At 60.2% G+C, this 20997-nt stretch overlaps 1 protein-coding gene across 1 annotated transcript in view; it reads right to left on the minus strand.

The window, feature by feature from the left end:
* LOC144742110 (transportin-1-like) overlaps window positions 1–19542 on the minus strand; it is a gene marked incomplete at its 3' end in the record, with an annotated part of 34867 nt that extends 15325 nt beyond the window's left edge. Inside the window, exons 1-6 of the mRNA XM_078624607.1 lie at window positions 19321–19542; window positions 14901–15053; window positions 10985–11210; window positions 10115–10286; window positions 9123–9209; window positions 5733–5840 (exon numbers count right to left, since the gene is read on the minus strand). Coding sequence (XP_078480733.1) covers window positions 5733–5840; window positions 9123–9209; window positions 10115–10286; window positions 10985–11210; window positions 14901–15053; window positions 19321–19444 — 870 coding nt within the window. The remainder of the gene's footprint in view (window positions 1–5732; window positions 5841–9122; window positions 9210–10114; window positions 10287–10984; window positions 11211–14900; window positions 15054–19320) is intronic.
* Window positions 19543–20997: the final 1455 nt, after the last annotated feature.

Genomic DNA, 20997 nt, shown 5'->3' on the forward strand with positions numbered 1-20997 from the left:
ACTCACACACACACAGAGACTCACACACACACACACAGAGACTCACACACACACACACACAGACTCACACACACACACACAGAGACTCACACACACACACAGAGACTCACACACACACACAGAGACTCACACACACACAGACACACACACACAGACACACACACACAGAGACTCACACACACACACAGAGACTCACACACACAGAGACTCACACACACACACACAGACTCACACACACACAGAGAGACTCACACAGACACACACAGACACACACACAGAGACTCACACACACACAGAGACTCACACACACACACAGACACACACACACACAGAGACTCACACACACACACACACAGACTCACACACACACACAGAGACTCACACACACACACAGAGACTCACACACACACACACAGACTCACACACACACAGAGAGACTCACACACACACACACACAGAGAGACTCACACACACACACAGACACACACACACAGAGACTCACACACAGAGACTCACACACACACACAGAGACTCACACACACACACAGAGACTCACACACACACACACAGAGACTCACACACACACAGAGACTCACGCACACACAGACACACACACACAGACACACACACACAGACACACACACACAGAGACTCGCACACACACACAGAGACTCACACACACACAGAGAGACTCACACAGACACACACAGACACACACACACAGAGACTCACACACACACACACACAGAGACTCACACACACACACACACACAGACTCACACACACACACAGACTCACACACAAACAGAGACTCACACACACACAGAGACTCACACACACACACACACAGACTCACACACACACAGAGACTCACACACACACACACACAGACTCACACACACACAGAGACTCACACACAGACTCACACACACACAGAGACTCACACAGACACACACACACAGAGACTCACACACACACAGAGACTCACACACACACACACACAGAGACTCACACACACACACAGAGACTCACACACACACAGACAGACACACACACAGAGACTCACACACACACAGAGACTCACACACACACAGAGACTCACACACACACACAGACTCACACACACACAGAGACTCACACACACACACAGACTCACACACACACAGAGACTCACACACACACAGACACACACACACACAGACTCACACACACACAGAGACTCACACACACACAGAGACTCACACACACACACACAGACACACACACACAGAGACTCACACACACACAGAGACTCACACACACAGACTCACACACACACACACAGACTCACACACACACACACAGAGACTCACACACACACAGAGACTCACACACACACACAGAGACTCACACACACACACACACACAGACTCAGACACACACACACAGAGACTCACACACACACAGAGACTCACACACACACAGAGACTCACACACACACAGACTCAAACACACACACACACAGAGACTCACACACACACAGAGACTCACACAGAGACTCATACACACACAGAAACTCACATACAGACAGAGACTCACACACACAGAGACACACACACACACAGAGACACAGAGAATCACACACAGACAGACTCACACAGACAGAGAAACACAGACAGAGACACACACACAGACTCACACACAGACAGAGAAACACACACACACACAGAGACTCACACACAGACAGAATCTCACACAGACAGAGAATCACACACAGACAGAGACTCACACACAGACAGAAACTCACACACACACACACAGAGACTCACACACAGAGACTCAGACAGAGACTCACACACACACAGACAGACAGAGACACACACACACAGACAGAGACACACACGCAATGTGTGTGTGTGTGTGAGGGTGTGACTCACCCAGTTTTCTGTACGATGTAGACTCAGACACACTAACACACACACAGACACACTAACACACACACAGACACACTAACACACACACAGACACACTAACACACACATACTAACACACTAACACACACACACTAACACACACACACACACACTAACACACACAGACACTAACACAGACACTAACACACACACAGACACTAACACACACACAGACACTAACAAACACACACACTAACAAACACACACACACAGACTAACAAACACACACACAGACACTAACACACACACACTAACACACACACACACACACTAACACACACAGACACTAACACACACACAGACACTAACAAACACACACACTAACAAACACACACACTAACAAACACACACACACAGACTAACACACACAGACTAACACACACAGACTAACACACACAGACTAACAAACACACACACAGACACTAACACACAGACTAATACACTAACACACACACACTAACACACAGACACACACACAGACACACACACAGACACACTAACACACACACACACAGACACACACACAGACACACTAACACACACACAGACACACACACACACAGACACACACACACAGACACACACACACACACAGACACACAGACACACACACACTAACACACACACACACACAGACACACACACACTAACACACACACACACACAGACTAACACACACAGACTAACAAACACACACACAGACACTAACACACAGACTAATACACTAACACACACACACTAACACACAGACACACACACAGACACAGACACACACACAGACACACACACACAGACACACACACAGACACACACACACACACACACACAGACACACTAACACACACACACACACAGACACACACACACACAAACACACACACACCAACACACACACTAACACACACAGACTAACACACACACACTAACACACACACTAACACACACACAAACACACACACACAAACACACACACACTAACACACACACACAGACACACACACAGACACACACACACACACACACTAACACACACAGACACACACACTAACACACACACACAAACACACACACACTAACACACACACACAGACACACACACAGACACACACACACACACACACTAACACACACAGACACACACACTAACACACACAGACACACACACACTCACACACACTAACACACACAGACACACTAACACACACACACACACACAGACACACACACTAACACACACACACACACACAGACACACACACTAACACACACACTAACACACACACACACTCACACACACACAGACACACACACAGACACACACTAACACACACACTCACACACACACACTAACACACACTAACACACACACACACTAACACACACTAACACAGACTAACACACACACACACAGACACACACAGACACAGACACACACACAGACACAGACACACACAAACGTGTAACTTTCTGTCCAAGAGTCTCACCGCTTCCTGCATGAGACACAGACAAGACACAGAGAGACACTCACACACAGACAAAGCTCCCCCAGGTAGCCTCTAGCAGGGCTGCAGGGGCAAGTGCTGCTACACACAGACAAAGCTCCCCCAGGTAGCCTCTAGCAGGGCTGCAGGGGCAAGTGCTGCTACACACAGACAAAGCTACCCCAGGTAGCCTCTAGCAGGGCTGCAGGGGCAAGTGCTGCTACACACAGACAAAGCTACCCCAGGTAGCCTCTAGCAGGGCTGTAGGGGCAAGTGCTGCTACACACAGATACGATAAGCACAGTGTGCTAACCGCTGCCCCACCATTCCCCACACAGACACACATACACAGACACACAGACACGCATATACAGAGACAGAGACAGACACAGACACATACACATACGGATAGACACACACACAAAGACACAGAGACACAGACACGCATATACAGAGACAGACAGACACACACGGATAGACACACACACACAGACACACACACACAGACAGACACACACACACAGACAGAGACACACAGACACTCAGAAACAGAAAGACACAGACACTCAGATGTTCGCGTGGACACAGACACACACACAGACACACACACAGACACACACAGAGACACAAAGGAAAAGAGACACCACTGAGAAACACAAAGACACAGACACATACAAGTACACAGACACACACACAGAGACACGCACACAGACACTCGCTCTCCCCGTGTGTGTCTGTAAATGGATGTGTGTGTGTGCCTCTGTGTGTGTCTCCCCCGTGTCTCTCTCTCCAATCCCCGTGTCTCTCCCCCCCCACCGTGTCCCTCTCCCCATGTCTCTCTCTCTCCCCGTGTCTCTCTCTCTCCCCGTGTCTCCCTCCCCGTGTCTCTCTCTCTCCCCGTGTCTCTCTCCCCGTGTCTCTCCCCGTGTCTCTCTCCCCGTGTCTCTCCCCGTGTCTCCCTCCCCGTGTCTCCTCACCGTGGCTCTCTCCCCTCTCCCCGTGTGTCTCTCCCCGTGTCTCTCCCCCAGTGTCTCTCCCCGTGTCTCTCTCCCCGTGTCTCTCCCCGTGTCTCTCCCCGTGTCTCTCTCCCCTCCCCCCGTGTCTCTCTCCCCGTGTCTCTCTCCCCGTGCCTCTCTCCCCGTGTCTCTCTCCCCTCCCCCCGTGTCTCTCTCCCCGTGTCTCTCTCCCCTCCCCGTGTCTCTCTCCCCGTGTCTCTCTCTCCCCGTGTCTCCCTCCCCGTGTCTCTCTCCCCTCCCCCCGTGTCTCCCTCCCCGTGTCTCTCTCCCCGTGTCTCTCTCTCCCCGTGTCTCCCTCCCCGTGTCTCTCTCCCCGTGTCTCTCTCCCCTCTCCCCGTGTCTCCCTCCCCGTGTCTCTCTCCCCGTGTCTCTCTCCCCTCTCCCCGTGTCTCTCTCCCCTCTCCCCGTGTCTCTCTCCCCTCTCCCCGTGTCTCTCCCCGTGTCTCCTCACCGTGTCTCTCTCTCCCCGTGTCTCCCTCCCCGTGTCTCTCTCCCCTCCCCCCGTGTCTCCCTCCCCGTGTCTCTCTCCCCGTGTCTCCCTCCCCGTGTCTCTCTCCCCGTGTCTCTCTCCCCGTGTCTCTCTCCCCGTGTCTCTCTCCCCTCTCACCGTGTCTCTCTCCCCGTGTCTCTCTCCCCGTGTCTCTCTCCCCTCCCCGTGTCTCTCTCCCCTCCCCCCGTGTCTCTCTCCCCGTGTCTCTCTCCCCTCCCCGTATCTCTCTCCCCGTGTCTCTCTCCCCTCCCCGTATCTCTCTCCCCGTGTCTCTCTCCCCTCCCCGTGTCTCTCTCCCCTCCCCGTGTCTCTCTCCCCGTGTCTCCCTCCCCGTGTCTCTCTCCCCGTGTCTCTCCCCCCGTGTCTCTCCCCCCGTGTCTCTCTCCCGGTGTGTCTCTCCCCGTGTCTCTCTCCCCTCCCCGTGTCTCTCTCCCCGTGTCTCTCTCCCCTCCCCGTATCTCTCTCCCCGTGTCTCTCTCCCCTCCCGTATCTCTCTCCCCGTGTCTCTCTCCCCTCCCCGTGTCTCTCTCCCCTCCCCGTGTCTCTCTCCCCGTGTCTCCCTCCCCGTGTCTCTCTCCCCGTGTCTCTCTCCCCGTGTCTCCCTCCCCGTGTCTCTCTCCCCGTGTCTCTCTCCCCGTGTCTCTCTCCCCGTGTCTCTCTCCCCGTGTCTCTCTCCCCGTGTCTCTCTCCCCGTGTCTCTCTCCCCTCCCCGTGTCTCTCTCCCCGTGTCTCTCTCCCCGTGTCTCTCTCCCCGTGTCTCTCTCCCCGTGTCTCTCTCCCCGTGTCTCCTCACCGTGGCTTGCGTGAGTGTTTTCTGGACGAGGTTGACACACCGCTGGTAGACGGGCTCACAGTACGGCAGGAACCCAGACTGCAAAGCTGTCGCGACGGACGAGAGACACTGCCGGAGAGAGACACGGGGTGAGAGAGAGAGACACGGGGTGGGAGAGACACGGAGAGAGAGACACACGGGGAGAGAGAGACACACGGGGAGAGAGAGACACACGGGAAGAGAGAGACACACGGGGAGAGAGACACGGGGTGGGAGACACACGGGGTGGGAGAGAGAGAGACACACGGGGAGAGAGAGACACGGGGAGAGAGACACGGGGTGGGAGACACACGGGGAGAGAGACACGGGGTGGGAGAGACACGGGGTGGGAGAGAGAGAGACACAGGGTGAGAGAGAGAGACACGGGGTGAGAGAGAGAGACGCGGGGTGGGAGAGACACGGGGAGGGAGACACGGGGAGAGAGACACGGGGTGAGAGACGCGGGGAGGGAGACGCAGGGAGGGAGACACGGGGAGAGAGACACACGGGGAGGGAGACACGGGGAGGGAGACACGGGGAGAGAGACAAGGGGAGGGAGACACGGGGAGGGAGACACGGGGAGAGACACACGGGGAGAGACACACGGGGAGAGACACACGGGGAGGGAGACACGGGAGGGAGACACGGGGAGGGAGACACGGGGAGAGGGGAGAGAGACACGGGGAGAGAGACACGGGGAGAGACACGGGGAGAGAGAGACACGGGGAGAGAGAGACACGGGGAGAGAGACACGGGGAGAGAGACACGGGGAGGGGAGAGAGACACGGGGAGAGAGATACGGGGGGGGAGAGAGAGACACGGGGAGAGACACACGGGGAGAGACACACGGGGAGAGAGAGACACGGGGAGAGACACGGGGGGAGAGACACGGGGAGAGAGACACGGGGAGAGAGACACGGGGAGAGAGACACGGGGAGAGACAGAGAGAGACACGGGGAGAGAGAGACACGGGGAGAGAGACACGGGGAGAGAGACACGGGGGGAGGGGAGAGACACACGGGGAGAGAGAGACACGGGGAGAGACACGGGGAGAGAGAGACACGGGGAGAGAGAGACACGGGGAGAGACACGGGGTGGGAGACACACGGGGAGAGAGACACGGGGAGAGAGACACGGGGTGAGAGAGAGAGAGAGAGAGAGACACAGGGTGAGAGAGAGAGACACGGGGTGAGAGAGAGAGACACGGGGTGAGAGAGAGACACACGGGGAGAGAGAGACACGGGGAGAGACAGACACGGGGAGAGACACGGGGAGAGAGAGACACGGGGAGAGAGAGACACGGGGAGAGAGAGACACGGGGAGAGACACGGGGTGGGAGACACACGGGGAGAGAGACACGGGGAGAGAGACACGGGGTGAGAGAGAGAGAGAGAGACACAGGGTGAGAGAGAGAGAGAGACACGGGGTGAGAGAGAGAGAGACGGGGTGAGAGAGAGAGACACGGGGTGGGAGAGACACGGGGAGAGAGACACGGGGAGAGAGACACGGGGTGAGAGAGAGAGAGAGACACAGGGTGAGAGAGAGAGAGACGGGGTGAGAGAGAGAGACACGGGGTGGGAGAGACACGGGGAGGGAGACACGGGGAGAGAGACACGGGGTGAGAGACGCGGGGAGGGAGACACGGGGAGAGAGACACACGAGGAGGGAGACACGGGGGGAGGGGGGAGAGACACGGGGAGGGAGACACGGGGGAGAGAGACACACGGGGAGGGAGACACGGGGAGGGAGACACGGGGAGGGAGACACACGGGGAGAGAGACACACGGGGAGGGAGACACAGGGAGGGAGACACGGGGAGAGAGACAAGGGGAGGGAGACACGGGGAGGGAGACACGGGGAGAGAGACACGGGGAGAGAGAGACACGGGGAGAGAAACACGGGGAGGGAGACACGGGGAGGGAGACACGGGGAGGGAGACACGGGGAGAGAGACAAGGGGAGGGAGACACGGGGAGGGAGACACGGGGAGAGAGACACGGGGGAGAGAGACACGGGGAGAGAGAGACACGGGGAGGGAGACACGGGGAGGGAGACACGGGGAGAGACACACGGGGAGAGACACACGGGGAGGGAGACACACGGGGAGGGAGGGAGACACGGGGAGGGAGACACGGGGAGAGACACACGGGGAGGGAGACGCGGGGAGGGAGGGAGACACGGGGAGGGAGACACGGGGAGAGACACACGGGGAGGGGGGAGGGAGACGCGGGGAGGGAGACACGGGGAGGGAGACACGGGGAGGGAGGGAGACACGGGGAGGGAGACACGGGGGAGGGAGACACGGGGAGGGAGGGAGACACGGGGAGGGAGACACGGGGAGGGAGACACGGGGAGGGAGGGAGACACGGGGAGGGAGACACGGGGAGGGAGGGAGACACGGGGAGGGAGACACGGGGAGGGAGGGAGACACGGGGAGGGAGACACGGGTAGAGAGACACGGGGAGGGAGGTAGACCGGGGAGGGAGACACGGGGAGGGAGGGAGACACGGGGAGGGAGACACGGGGAGGGAGGGAGACACGGGGAGGGAGACACGGGGGGGGAGGGAGACACGGGGAGGGAGGGAGACACGGGGAGGGAGGGAGACACGGGGAGTGAGACACGGGGAGGGAGACACGGGGAGAGAGACGCGGGGAGGGAGACACGGGGAGGGAGACGCGGGGAGAGAGACACGGGGAGTAAGACGCGGGGAGGGAGATGCGGGGAGGGAGACACGGGGAGAGAGACACGGGGAGGGAGACGCGGGGAGGGAGACATGGGGAGGGAGACGCGGGGAGGGAGGGAGACACGGGGAGGGAGGGAGACACGGGGAGGGAGACACGGGGAGGGAGACACGGGGAGGGAGACACGGGGAGGGAGGGAGACACGGGGAGGGAGACACGGGTAGAGAGACACGGGGAGGGAGGGAGACACGGGGAGGGAGACACGGGGAGGGAGACACGGGGAGAGAGACACGGGGAGGGAGGGAGACACGGGGAGGGAGACGCGGGGAGAGAGGGAGACACGGGGAGGGAGACGCGGGGAGGGAGACACGGGGAGGGAGACACGGGGAGAGAGACACGGGGAGGGAGACACGGGGAGGGAGACACGGGGAGGGAGACACGGGGAGAGAGACACGGGGAGAGAGACACGGGGAGGGAGACGCGGGGAGGGAGACACGGGGAGGGAGACACGGGGAGGGAGACACGGGGAGGGAGACACGGGGAGGGAGACGCGGGGAGAGAGACACGGGGAGGGAGACACGGGGAGGGAGACGCGGGGAGGGAGACACGGGGAGGGAGACACGGGGAGGGAGACACGGGGAGAGAGACACGGGGAGGGAGACGCGGGGAGAGAGACACGGGGAGTCGCTACCTCAAGTAGGGGGAAGAGATCTTTGTCTTCGTCTTTGAGAACATTCCACTTCTGAATGAGCGGAGGCATCAGCATCTGGATGAACTCCTGAGACACGGGGAGAGAGACACGGGGTGAGAGAGACACTGGGTGAGAGAGAGAGACACTGGGGGAAAGACACGGGGTGAGAGACATGGTGAGAGAGAGAGACACGGGGGGAGAGAGAGAGACACGGGGGGAGACACGGAGAGACACGGGGTGAGAGAGACACTGGGTGAGAGCGAGAGAGACACGGGGGGGAGAGAGACACGGGGTGAGAGAGAGACACGGGGGGAGAGACACGGTGAGAGAGAGAGACACAGGGTGAGACACGGAGAGACACGGGGGGAGAAACACTGGGTGAGAGAGAGAGACACGGGGTGAGAGAGACACGGGGTGAGAGAGAGACACGGGGGGAGAGACACGGTGAGAGAGAGAGACACAGGGTGAGAGAGACACGGGGTGAGAGAGAGACACGGGGGGAGAAACACTGGGTGAGAGAGAGAGACACAGGGTGAGAGAGACACGGGGTGAGAGAGAGACACGGGGGGAGAGACACGGCGAGAGAGAGAGACACGGTGGGAGAAACACGGGGTGAGAGAGAGACACGGGGTGAGAGAGACACAGGGTGAGAGAGAGAGACACAGGGTGAGAGAGAGAGACACGGTGAGAGACACGGTGAGAGACACGGTGAGAGACACGGTGAGAGAGACACGGGAAGAGAGACACAGGGGGAGCGACACGGGTCTCTCTCTCTCCCCGTGTTTCTCCCCGTGTCTCTCTCCCCGTGTCTCCCTCCCCGTGTCTCCCTCCCCGTGTCTCCCTCCCCGTGTCTCCCTCCCCGTGTCTCCCTCCCTCCCCGTGTCTCCCTCCCTCCCCGTGTCTCCCTCCCTCCCCGTGTCTCTCTACCCGTGTCTCCCTCCCCGTGTCTCCCTCCGTGTCTCTCCCCCCGTGTCTCTCCCCCCGTGTCTCACCGGCTTGTTGAGGTGATGTCCCACGGAGTCTGCCAGCGTGCCGATGGCATCGTACAGGATCAGCAGGTTCTTGTGCTGGTACTTGCTGAACGCGAAGACGAGCGTGTCGAGGATGAAGCCCAAGTAGGGGACCAGCTCCGTGCAGGCCTCCTCCTCCAGCGTCGCAAACGCACTGCGGGCACGGAGAGACGCTCACTCGCCCGCTCGCCCCGCCCCGCCCGCCCGCTCCGCTCGCGCCGCCCGCTCCGCTCGCCCACTCACTCACCCACCCACCCACTCACTCACCCAGCCACCCACTCACCCACTCACTCACCCACTCACCCACCCACCCACTCACTCACCCACCCACCCACCCACCCACCCACTCACCCACTCACCCACCCACTCACTCACCCACTCACCCACCCACCCACCCACCCACTCACCCACCCACTCACTCACCCACTCACCCACCCACCCACCCACTCACCCACTCACCCACCCACTCACCCACCCACTCACCCACCCACCCACCCACCCACTCACCCACCCACTCACTCACCCACCCACCCACTCACCCACCCACCCACCCACCCCACCCACCCACTCACCCACCCACCCACCCACCCACCCACTCACCCACCCACTCACTCACCCACTCACCCACCCACCCACCCACCCACTCACCCACTCACCCACCCACTCACCCACTCACCCACCCACCCACCCACTCACCCACCCACTCACTCACCCACCCACCCACCCACCCACTCACCCACCCACTCACCCACCCACCCACCCACTCACCCACCCCACTCACCCACCCACCCACCCACCCACTCACCCACCCACCCACCCACCCACCCACTCACCCCCACCCACCCCACTCACCTGCAAGCTGCCTCCTGCACACGTTTGTTGGCGTCTAGGATGCGTTTGAGCAGCTCTGTCATGAGGGGCCTCAGGTAGCTGTCGGGAGGCTGGGATACGACCCAGTGAGCGTATCGGCTGAGGGTCCAGCAGGTGATGGACCGGACCAAGGCCTTCTTGTCAGACAAACACTGCACCAGGTGAGGGATCAGCTCGGGCAGGTACTGGATCATGCCCTGCATGCAGCCTGGGGAGTGAGACAAGGAGAGAGAGACATGGGGTGAGTGAGTGGGTGGGTGGGTGAGTGGGTTTGGGTGAGTGGGTGGGTGGGTGGGTGAGTGAGTGGGTGGGTGGGTGGGGTGAGTGGGTGGGAGAGTGGGTGGGTGGGTGAGTGGGTGGGTGAGTGAGTGGGTGGGTGGGTGAGTGGGTGGGTGGGTGGGTGAGTGAGTGGGTGGGTGGGTGAGTGGGTGGGTGGGTGGGTGGGTGGGTGGGTGAGTGGGTGGGTGGGTGAGTGGGTGGGTGGGTGGGTGGGTGGGTGGGTGGGTGAGTGGGTGGGTGGGTGGGTGGGTGAGTGGGTGGGTGGGTGAGTGGGTGGGTGGGTGGGTGGGTGAGTGGGTGGGTGGGTGAGTGGGTGGGTGGGTGAGTGGGTGGGTGGGTGGGTGAGTGGGTGGGTGGGTGAGTGGGTGGGTGGGTGGGTGGGTGGGTGGGGTGAGTGGGTGGGTGGGTGAGTGGGTGGGAGAGTTAGTGGGTGAGTGGGTGGGTGGGTGAGTGGGTGGGTGGGTGAGTGAGTGGGTGGGAGAGTGGGTGGGTGGGTGGGTGGGTGGGTGAGTGAGTGGGTGGGTGGGTGGGTGAGTGGGTGGGTGAGTGGGTGGGTGAGTGGGTGGGTGAGTGGGTGGGTGGGTGAGTGGGTGGGTGGGTGAGTGGGTGGGTGAGTGGGTGGGTGAGTGAGTGGGTGGGTGGGTGAGTGGGTGGGTTGGGTGGGTGGGTGAGTGGGTGGGAGAGTGGGTGGGTGGGTGAGTGAGTGGGTGGGTGAGTGGGTGGGTGGGTGAGTGGGTGGGAGAGTTAGTGGGTGAGTGGGTGAGTAGGTGGGTGAGTGAGTGGGTGGGTGGGTGGGTGAGTGAGTGAGTGAGTGGGTGGGTGAGTGGGTGGTGAGTGGGTGGGTGGGTGAGTGGGTGGGTGGGTGAGTGGGTGAGGTGGGTGAGTGGGTGGGGTGGGGTGAGTGGGTGAGTGAGTGGGTGGGTGGGTGAGTGGGTGAGTGGGTGGGTGAGTGGGTGGGAGAGTTAGTGGGTGAGTGAGTGAGTGGGTGGGTGGGTGAGTGAGTGAGTGGTGGTGGGTGAGTGAGTGGGTTGGGTGGGTGAGTGGGTGGGTGGGTGAGTGGGTGGGTGGGTGAGTGGGTGGGTGAGTGGGTGAGTGAGTGGGTGGGTGGGTGAGTGGGTGGGTGGGTGAGTGGGTGGGTGGGTGAGTGAGTGAGTGGGGTGAGTGAGTGGGTGGGTGAGGTGTGTGGGTGGGTGAGTGAGTGGGTGGGTGGGTGAGTGGGTGAGTGGGTGGGTGGGTGAGTGGGTGAGTGAGTGGGTGGGTGGGTGAGTGGGTGGGTGGGTGGGGAGAGTGGGTGGGTGGGTGAGTGAGTGGGTGAGTGGGTGGGAGAGTGGGTGGGTGGGTGGGTGAGTGAGTGGGTGGGGTGGGTGAGTGGGTGAGTGAGTGGGTGGGTGGGTGGGTGAGTGAGTGAGTGAGTGGGTGAGTGAGTGGGTGGGTGGGTGGGTGGGTGAGTGAGTGGGTGAGTGAGTGGGTGGGTGGGTGGGTGGTGGGTGAGGGTGGGTGGAGTGAGAGGGTGGGTGGGTGGGTGGGTGAGTGGGTGGGTGAGTGGGTGGGAGAGTGAGTGGGTGGGTGGGTGAGTGGGTGGGTGGGTGAGTGGGTGGGGGGGAGTGGAGTGGGTGGGTGGGGTGAGTGAGTGGGTGGGTGGGTGGGTGTGAGAGAGTGAGTGGGTGGGTGAGTGGGTGAGTGAGTGAGTGGGTGGGTGGGTGAGTGAGTGAGTGGGTGGGTGGGTGAGTGGGTGGGTGGGTGGGGTGAGTGGGTGGGTGGGGTGAGTGGGTGGGGAGAGTTAGTGGGTGAGTGGGTGGGGTGAGTGGTGGGTGAGTGGGTGGGTGGGTGGGTGAGTGGGTGGGTGGGTGGGTGGGGTGGGTGAGTGGGTGGGTGGGTGGGTGAGTGGGTGGGTGAGTGGGTGGGTGAGTGGGTGGGAGAGTTAGTGGGTGAGTGGGTGGGTGAGTGGGTGGGTGAGTGGGTGGGTGAGTGGGTGGGTGAGTGGGGTGGGTGGGTGAGTGGGTGGGTGGGTGAGTGGGTGAGTGGGTGGGTGAGTGGGTGGGTGAGTGGGTGGGTGAGTGGGTGGGTGGGTGGGTGTGGGTGGGTGGGTGAGTGGGTGGGTGGGTGAGTGGGTGGGTGGGTGAGTGGGTGGGTGGGTGAGTGGGTGGGTGGGGGTGGGTGGGGTGAGTGGGTGGGTGGGTGGGTGGGTGAGTGGGGTGGGAGAGTTAGTGGGGTGAGTGGGTGGGTGAGTGGGTGGGGTGAGTGGGTGGGTGAGTGGGTGGGTGGGTGAGTGGGTGGGTGAGTGGGTGGGTGAGTGGGTGGGTGGGTGAGTGGGTGGGAGAGTTAGTGGGTGAGTGGGTGGGTGAGTGGGTGGGTGGGTGAGGTGGGTGAGTGGGTGGGTGAGTGGGTGGGTGAGTGGGGTGGGTGGGTGAGTGGGTGGGTGAGTGGGTGGGTGAGTGGGTGAGTGGGTGGGTGGGTGAGTGGGTGGGTGAGTGGGTGGGTGAGGGGTGGGTGGGTGGGTGAGTGGGTGGGGTGAGTGGGTGGGTAAGTGGGTGGGTGGGTGGGTGAGTGAGTGGGTGGGTGAGTGGGTGGGTGAGTGGGTGGGTGAGTGGGTGAATGGGTGGGTGAGTGGGTGGGTGAGTGGGTGGGTGAGTGGGTGGGTGAGTGGGAGAGTTAGTGGGTGAGTGGGTGAGTGAGTGGGTGGGTGGGTGAGTGAGTGGGTGGGTGGTGTGGTGGGTGGGTGGGTGAGTGGGTGAGTGGGTGGAGAGTTAGTGGGGGTGAGTGGGTGGGTGAGTGGGTGGGTGAGTGGGTGGTGAGTGGGTGGGTGGGTGGTGGGGTGGGGTGGGTGGGTGGGTGGGGTGGGTGGGGTGGTGGGTGGGTGGTGGGTGAGTGGGTGGGTGGGTGGGTGGGTGAGTGGGTGGGTGAGTGGGTGGGTGGGTGGGGTGAGTGGGGTGGGTGGGTGGGTGGGTGGGGTGGGTGGGTGGGTGGGTGGGGTGGGGGGTGGGTGAGTGGGTGGGTGAGTGGGTGGGGTGAGTGGGGTGGGGTGAGTGGGTGGGGTGGGGTGAGTGGGTGGGTGAGTGGGTGGGAGAGGTTAGTGGGGTGAGTGGGTGAGTGGGTGGGTGAGTGGGTGAGTGGGTGGGTGGGTGGGTGAGTGGGTGGGTGAGTGGGTGGGGTGGGTGAGTGGGGTGAGTGGGTGGGTGAGTGGGTGGGAGAGTTAGTGGGTGAGTGGGTGGGTGAGTGGGGGTGGGTGGGGTGAGTGGGGTGGGTGAGTGAGTGGGTGGGGTGAGTGGGTGGGTGAGTGGGTGGGTGAGTGGGTGGGGTGAGTGGGTGGGGTGAGTGGATGGGTGAGTGGGTGAGTGGGTGGGTGAGTGGGTGGGTGGGTGGGGTGAGTGAGTGGGTGGGTGAGTTGGTGGGTGAGTGGGTGGGGTGAGTGGGTGGGTGAGTGGATGGGTGAGTGGATGGGGTGAGTGGGTGGGTGAGTGGGTGAGTGGGTGGGTGAGTGGGTGGGTGGGTGGGGTGAGTGGGTGAGTGGGTGGGTGGGGTGAGTGAGACACGGGGTGAGTGTCTCTGTGTGTCTGTGTGTGTGTCTGTGTGTCTGTGTCTGTGTGTGTCTGTGTGTGTGTCTGTGTGTGTGTGTGACCCTCAGCGATGGCTCCCAGCACGAGGATGCCCGACTCCTTGACCTCCCATTCGGGGTGGAACAGAAGCTCCTTGAGCAACGGCAGCAGATTGGGCAGCAGGTCCTCACGGAACACGTTCGCCAAGACGTCCAAAGCTGCTGCGGAACACTTGCCTAGACACACACAGAGACACACAGAGACACACAGAGAGACACACATACACACACACAGACACACAGAGACACGCACACAGAGACACACGCACACAGAGACGCACACAGAGACACACACACAGAGACACGCACACAGACACACACAGAGACACACACACACACACAGAGACACACACACAGACACACACACACACACACACAGACACGCACACAGAGACACACGCACACAGAGACACACAGAGACACGCACACAGAGACACACACACAGAGACACACAGAGACACACAGAGACACGCACACAGAGACACACGCACACAGAGACACACACACACAGAGACACACACGCACACAGAGACGCACACAGAGACACACGCACACAGAGACGCGCACAGAGACACACGCACACAGAGACGCACACAGAGACACCACGCACACAGAGACGCACACAGAGACGCACAGAGACACACACACAGACACACACACAGAGAAACACACACAGAGACACGCACACAGAGACACGCACAGAGACACACGCACAGAGACACACACAGAGACACACAGAGAGACACACACAGAGACACACAGAGACACGCACACAGAGACACACACAGAGACACACACAGAGACACACACAGAGACACACACACAGAGACACACACAGAGACACGCACAGAGACACACACACACAGAGACACACGCAGAGAGAGACACGGTGAGAGAGAGAGACACGGGGAGACATGGAGAGACACGGTGAGACACGGTGAGAGAGAGACACACACAGAGAGAGACACGTTAGACAGCACATCCAGAGCTGCTGCTGAACACTTGCCTAGACACACACAGAGACACACAGAGACACGGGGGAGAGAGACACGGGGGGGAGAGAGACACGGGGAGAGAGACACGGGGGGAGAGACACGGGGGGAGAGACACGGGGGGAGAGACACGGGGGGAGAGACACGGGGGGAGAGACACGGGGGGAGAGACACGGGGGGAGAGACACGGGGGGAGAGACACGGGGGGAGAGAGACATGGGGAGAGAGACACGGGGAGAGAGACACGGGGGGAGAGACACGGGGGGAGAGACACGGGGAGAGAGACACGGGGAGAGAGACACGGGGAGAGAGACACGGGGAGAGAGACACGGGGGGAGAGACACGGGGGGAGAGACACGGGGGGAGAGACACGGGGGGAGAAACACGGGGGGAGAGACACGGGGGGGAGAGACACGGGGAGAGAGACACGGGGGGAGAGAGACACGGGGGGAGAGAGACACGGGGGGGAGAGAGACACGGGGGGAGAGAGACACGGGGGGAGAGAGACACGGGGGGAGAGAGACACGGGGGGGAGAGAGACACGGGGGGGAGAGAGACACGGGGGGAGAGAGACACGGGGGGAGAGAGACACGGGGAGAGAGACACGGGGGGAGAGAGACACGGGGGGAGAGAGACACGGGGAGAGAGACACGGGGGGAGAGACACGGGGAGAGAGACACGGGGGGAGAGACACGGGGGGAGAGACACGGGGGGAGAGAGACACGGGGAGAGAGACACGGGGGGAAAGACACGGGGAGAGAGACACGGGGGGAGAGACACGGGGAGAGAGACACGGGGAGAGAGACACGGGGAGAGAGACACGGGGAGAGAGACACGGGGAGAGAGACACGGGGAAAGAGACACGGGGAGAGAGACACGGGGGGAGAGACACGGGGAGAGACACGGGGGAGAGAGACACGGGGAGAGAGACACGGGGAGAGAGACACGGGGAGAGACACGGGGAGAGAGACACGGGGAGAGAGACACGGGGGGAGAGACACGGGGGGAGAGACACGGGGAGAGAGACACGGGGTGAAAGACACGGGGTGAGAGACACGGCGAGAGAGACACGGGGAGAGAGACACGGGGAGAGAGGCACGGGGGGAGAGACACGGGGAGAGAGACACGGGGAGAGAGACACGGGGAGAGAGACACGGGGAGAAAGACACGGGGAGAGAGACACGGGGAGAGAGACACGGGGAGAGAGACACGGGGAGAGAGACACGGGGGGAGAGAGACACGGGGAGAGAGAGACACGGGGGGAGAGGCACGGGGAGAGAGACACGGGGAGAGAGAGACACGGGGGGAGAGACACGGGGAGAGAGACACGGGGAGAGAGACACGGGGAGAGAGACACGGGGAGAGAGACACGGGGAGAGAGACACGGGGAGAGAGACACGGGGAGAGAGACACGGGGAGAGAGACACGGGGAGAGAGACACGGGGAGAGAGAGACACGGGGAGAGAGAGACACGGGGAGAGAGACACGGGGAGAGAGACACGGGGGGAGAGACACGGTGGGAGAGACACGGGGGGAGAGACACGGGGGGAGAGACACGGGGAGAGAGACACGGGGAGAGACACGGGGAGAGACACGGGGAGAGAGACACGGGGAGAGAGACACGGGGGGAGAGACACGGTGGGAGAGACACGGGGAGAGAGACACGGGGGGAGAGAAACACGGGGGAGAGACACGGAGAGAGAGACACGGGGAGAGAGACACGGGGGGAGAGACACGGGGGGAGAGACACGGTGGGAGAGACACGGGGAGAGAGACACGGGGAGAGAGACACGGGGAGAGAGACACGGGGGGAGAGACACGGTGGGAGAGACACGGGGGGAGAGACACGGGGGAGAGACACGGGGGGAGAGACACGGGGGGAGAGACACGGGGAGAGAGACACGGGGAGAGACACGGGGAGAGAGACACGGGGAGAGAGACACGGGGAGAGAGACACGGGGAGAGAGACACGGGGAGAGAGACACGGGGAGAGAGACACGGGGGGAGAGACACGAGGAGAGAGACACGGGGAGAGAGACACGGGGGGAGAGACACGGTGGGAGAGACACGGGGGGAGAGAAACACGGGGAGAGACACGGAGAGAGAGACACGGGGAGAGAGACACGGGGGGAGAGACACGGGGGGGAGAGACACGGTGGGAGAGACACGGGGAGAGAGACACGGGGAGAGAGACACGGGGGAGAGACACGGGGAGAGACACGGTGGGAGAGACACGGGGAGAGAGACACGGGGAGAGAGACACGGGGAGAGAGACACGGGGAGAGAGACACGGTGGGAGAGACACGGGGGGGAGAGACACGGGGGGAGAGACACGGGGGGAGAGACACGAGGGGAGAGACACGGGGAGAGAGACACGGGGGGAGAGACACGGTGGGAGAGACACGGGGGGAGAGACACGGGGAGAGAGACACGGGGAGAGAGACACGGGGAGAGAGACACGGGGGGAGAGACACGGGGGGAGAGACACGGTGGGAGAGACACGGGGGGAGAGACACGGGGGGAGAGACACGGGGAGAGAGACACGGGGAGAGAGACACGGGGGGAGAGACACGGTGGGAGAGACACGGGGGGAGAGACACGGGGGGAGAGACACGGGGGAGAGACACGGGGGGAGAGACACGGGGAGAGAGACACGGGGAGAGACACGGGGAGAGAGACACGGGGAGAGAGACACGGGGAGAGAGACACGGGGAGAGAGACACGGGGAGAGAGACACGGGGAGAGAGACACGGGGGGAGAGACACGGGGAGAGAGACACGGGGAGAGAGACACGGAGACACCACCACCTCCTTCACCACCTCCACCTCCACCACCACCACCTCCACCTCCACCACCACCACCACCTCCTTCACCACCTCCACCTCCACCACCATCACCTCCACCACCACCATCACTACCTCCATCTCCACCACCATCACCACCACCACCATCACCACCACCATCACCTCCTCCACCATCACCACCACCACCTCAACAACCACCACCACCTCCACAACCTCCACCACCTCCACCACCACCACCACCTCCACCACCACCACCTCCACCACCTCCACCACCACCACCACCCTCCACCACCTCCACCACCTCCACCTCCACCACCACCACCACCACCACCACCTCCACCACCACCTCCACCACCTCCACCACCACCACCACCACCACCTCCACCACCACCAGCACCACCACCACCACCACCACCACCTCCACCACCACCACCAGCACCACCACCACCACCACCACCACCACCTCCACCACCACCACCTCCACCACCACCACCTCCACCACCACCACCTCCACCACCACCTCCACCACCAGCACCACCACCACCACCACCACCACCACCTCCACCACCACCACCTCCACCACCACCACCTCCACCACCACCACCTCCACCACCACCTCCACCACCAGCCACCACCACCACCACTCACGGATGTTCCAGTCCGACAGCGCATCGTCGTCCATATCATCTTCGTCGTCATCTTCCTCCAGAGAATCTTCGCCACCACCGCCGCCACCACCGCCACCACCACGTCCACCCACCGCCACCACCATCACCACCACCACCACCTCCTGTCAGCTGCTGCTGCTGCTGCTGCCCCATGGTGCGCGATTTGTGGAAGCGAGGTTTGATGTCTTGTTCAGAGTCTGGCACCGATTCATCCTCCTCAACATCGCCCTGGACAGAGCCGGGTGGGGAGAGGGGGAGTGAGTGAGTCAGTGAGTGAGTCAGTGAGTGAGTCAGTGAGTGAGTGAGTCAGTGAGTTAGTTAGTTAGTCAGTGAGTGAGTGAGTAAGTGAGTGAGTCAGTGAGTGAGTGAGTGAGTAAGTGAGTTAGTCAGTCAGTGAGTCAGTTAGTCAGTGAGTTAGTTAGTCAGTGAGTTAGTTAGTCAGTGAGTTAGTCAGTGAGTTAGTGAGTTAGTTAGTTAGTCAGTGAGTTAGTGAGTCAGTGAGTTAGTTAGTTAGTGAGTCAATGAGTGAGTGAGTGAGTCAGTGAGTTAGTTAGTGAGTCAGTCAGTGAGTTAGTCAGTGAGTTAGTTAGTCAATGAGTTAGTTAGTTAGTGAGTCAGTGAGTGAGTGAGTGAGTCAGTGAGTTAGTTAGTGAGTCAGTCAGTGAGTTAGTCAGTGAGTTAGTTAGTCAGTGAGTTAGTCAGTGAGTGAGTGAGTCAGTGAGTGAGTTAGTCAGTGAGTTAGTGAGTCAGTGAGTTAGTTAGTCAGTGAGTTAGTTAGTCAGTGAGTTAGTTAGTCAGTGAGTTAGTCAGTGAGTTAGTTAGTTAGTTAGTGAGTTAGTTAGTTAGTGAGTTAGTGAGTCAGTGAGTTAGTTAGTCAGTTAGTTAGTTAGTCAGTGAGTTAGTTAGTGAGTTAGTTAGTGAGTTAGTCAGTGAGCCAGTGAGTTAGTTAGTCAGTTAGTTAGTCAGTGAGTTAGTCAGTCAGTGAGTTAGTTAGTCAGTGAGTTAGTTAGTTAGTGAGTTAGTGAGTCAGTGAGTAAGTTAGTTAGTGAGTTAGTTAGTCAGTGAGTTAGTCAGTGAGTTAGTTAGTCAGTGAGTTAGTTAGTCAGTGAGTTAGTCAGTCAGTGAGTTAGTGAGTCAGTGAGTGAGTTAGTTAGTCAGTGAGTTAGTTAGTCAGTGAGTTAGTTAGTTAGTCAGTGAGTTAGTCAGTGAGTTAGTTAGTTAGTCAGTGAGTTAGTTAGTCAGTGAGTTAGTCAGTGAGTTAGTTAGTTAGTCAGTGAGTTAGTTAGTCAGTGAGTTAGTCAGTGAGTTAGTTAGTCAGTGAGTTAGTTAGTCAGTGAGTTAGTTAGTCATTGAGTTAGTCAGTGAGTTAGTTAGTCAGTGAGTTAGTGAGTCAGTGAGTTAGTCAGTCAGTGAGTGAGTTAGTCAGTGAGTTAGTGAGTCAGTGAGTGAGTTAGTCAGTGAGTTAGTTAGTCAGTGAGTTAGTCAGTGAGTTAGTCAGTGAGTTAGTCAGTGAGTTAGTTAGTCAGTGAGTTAGTCAGTGAGTTAGTCAGTCAGTGAGTTAGTCAGTGAGTTAGTTAGTGAGTTAGTTAGTCAGTGAGTTAGTCAGTGAGTTAGTGAGTCAGTGAGTTAGTTAGTTAGTGAGTTAGTCAGTCAGTGA

Source organism: Lampetra planeri, unplaced genomic scaffold (genome assembly GCF_965212315.1).
Source record: "Lampetra planeri unplaced genomic scaffold, kcLamPlan1.2.h2 scaffold_858, whole genome shotgun sequence".
Taxonomy (NCBI): Eukaryota; Metazoa; Chordata; class Hyperoartia; order Petromyzontiformes; family Petromyzontidae; genus Lampetra; species Lampetra planeri.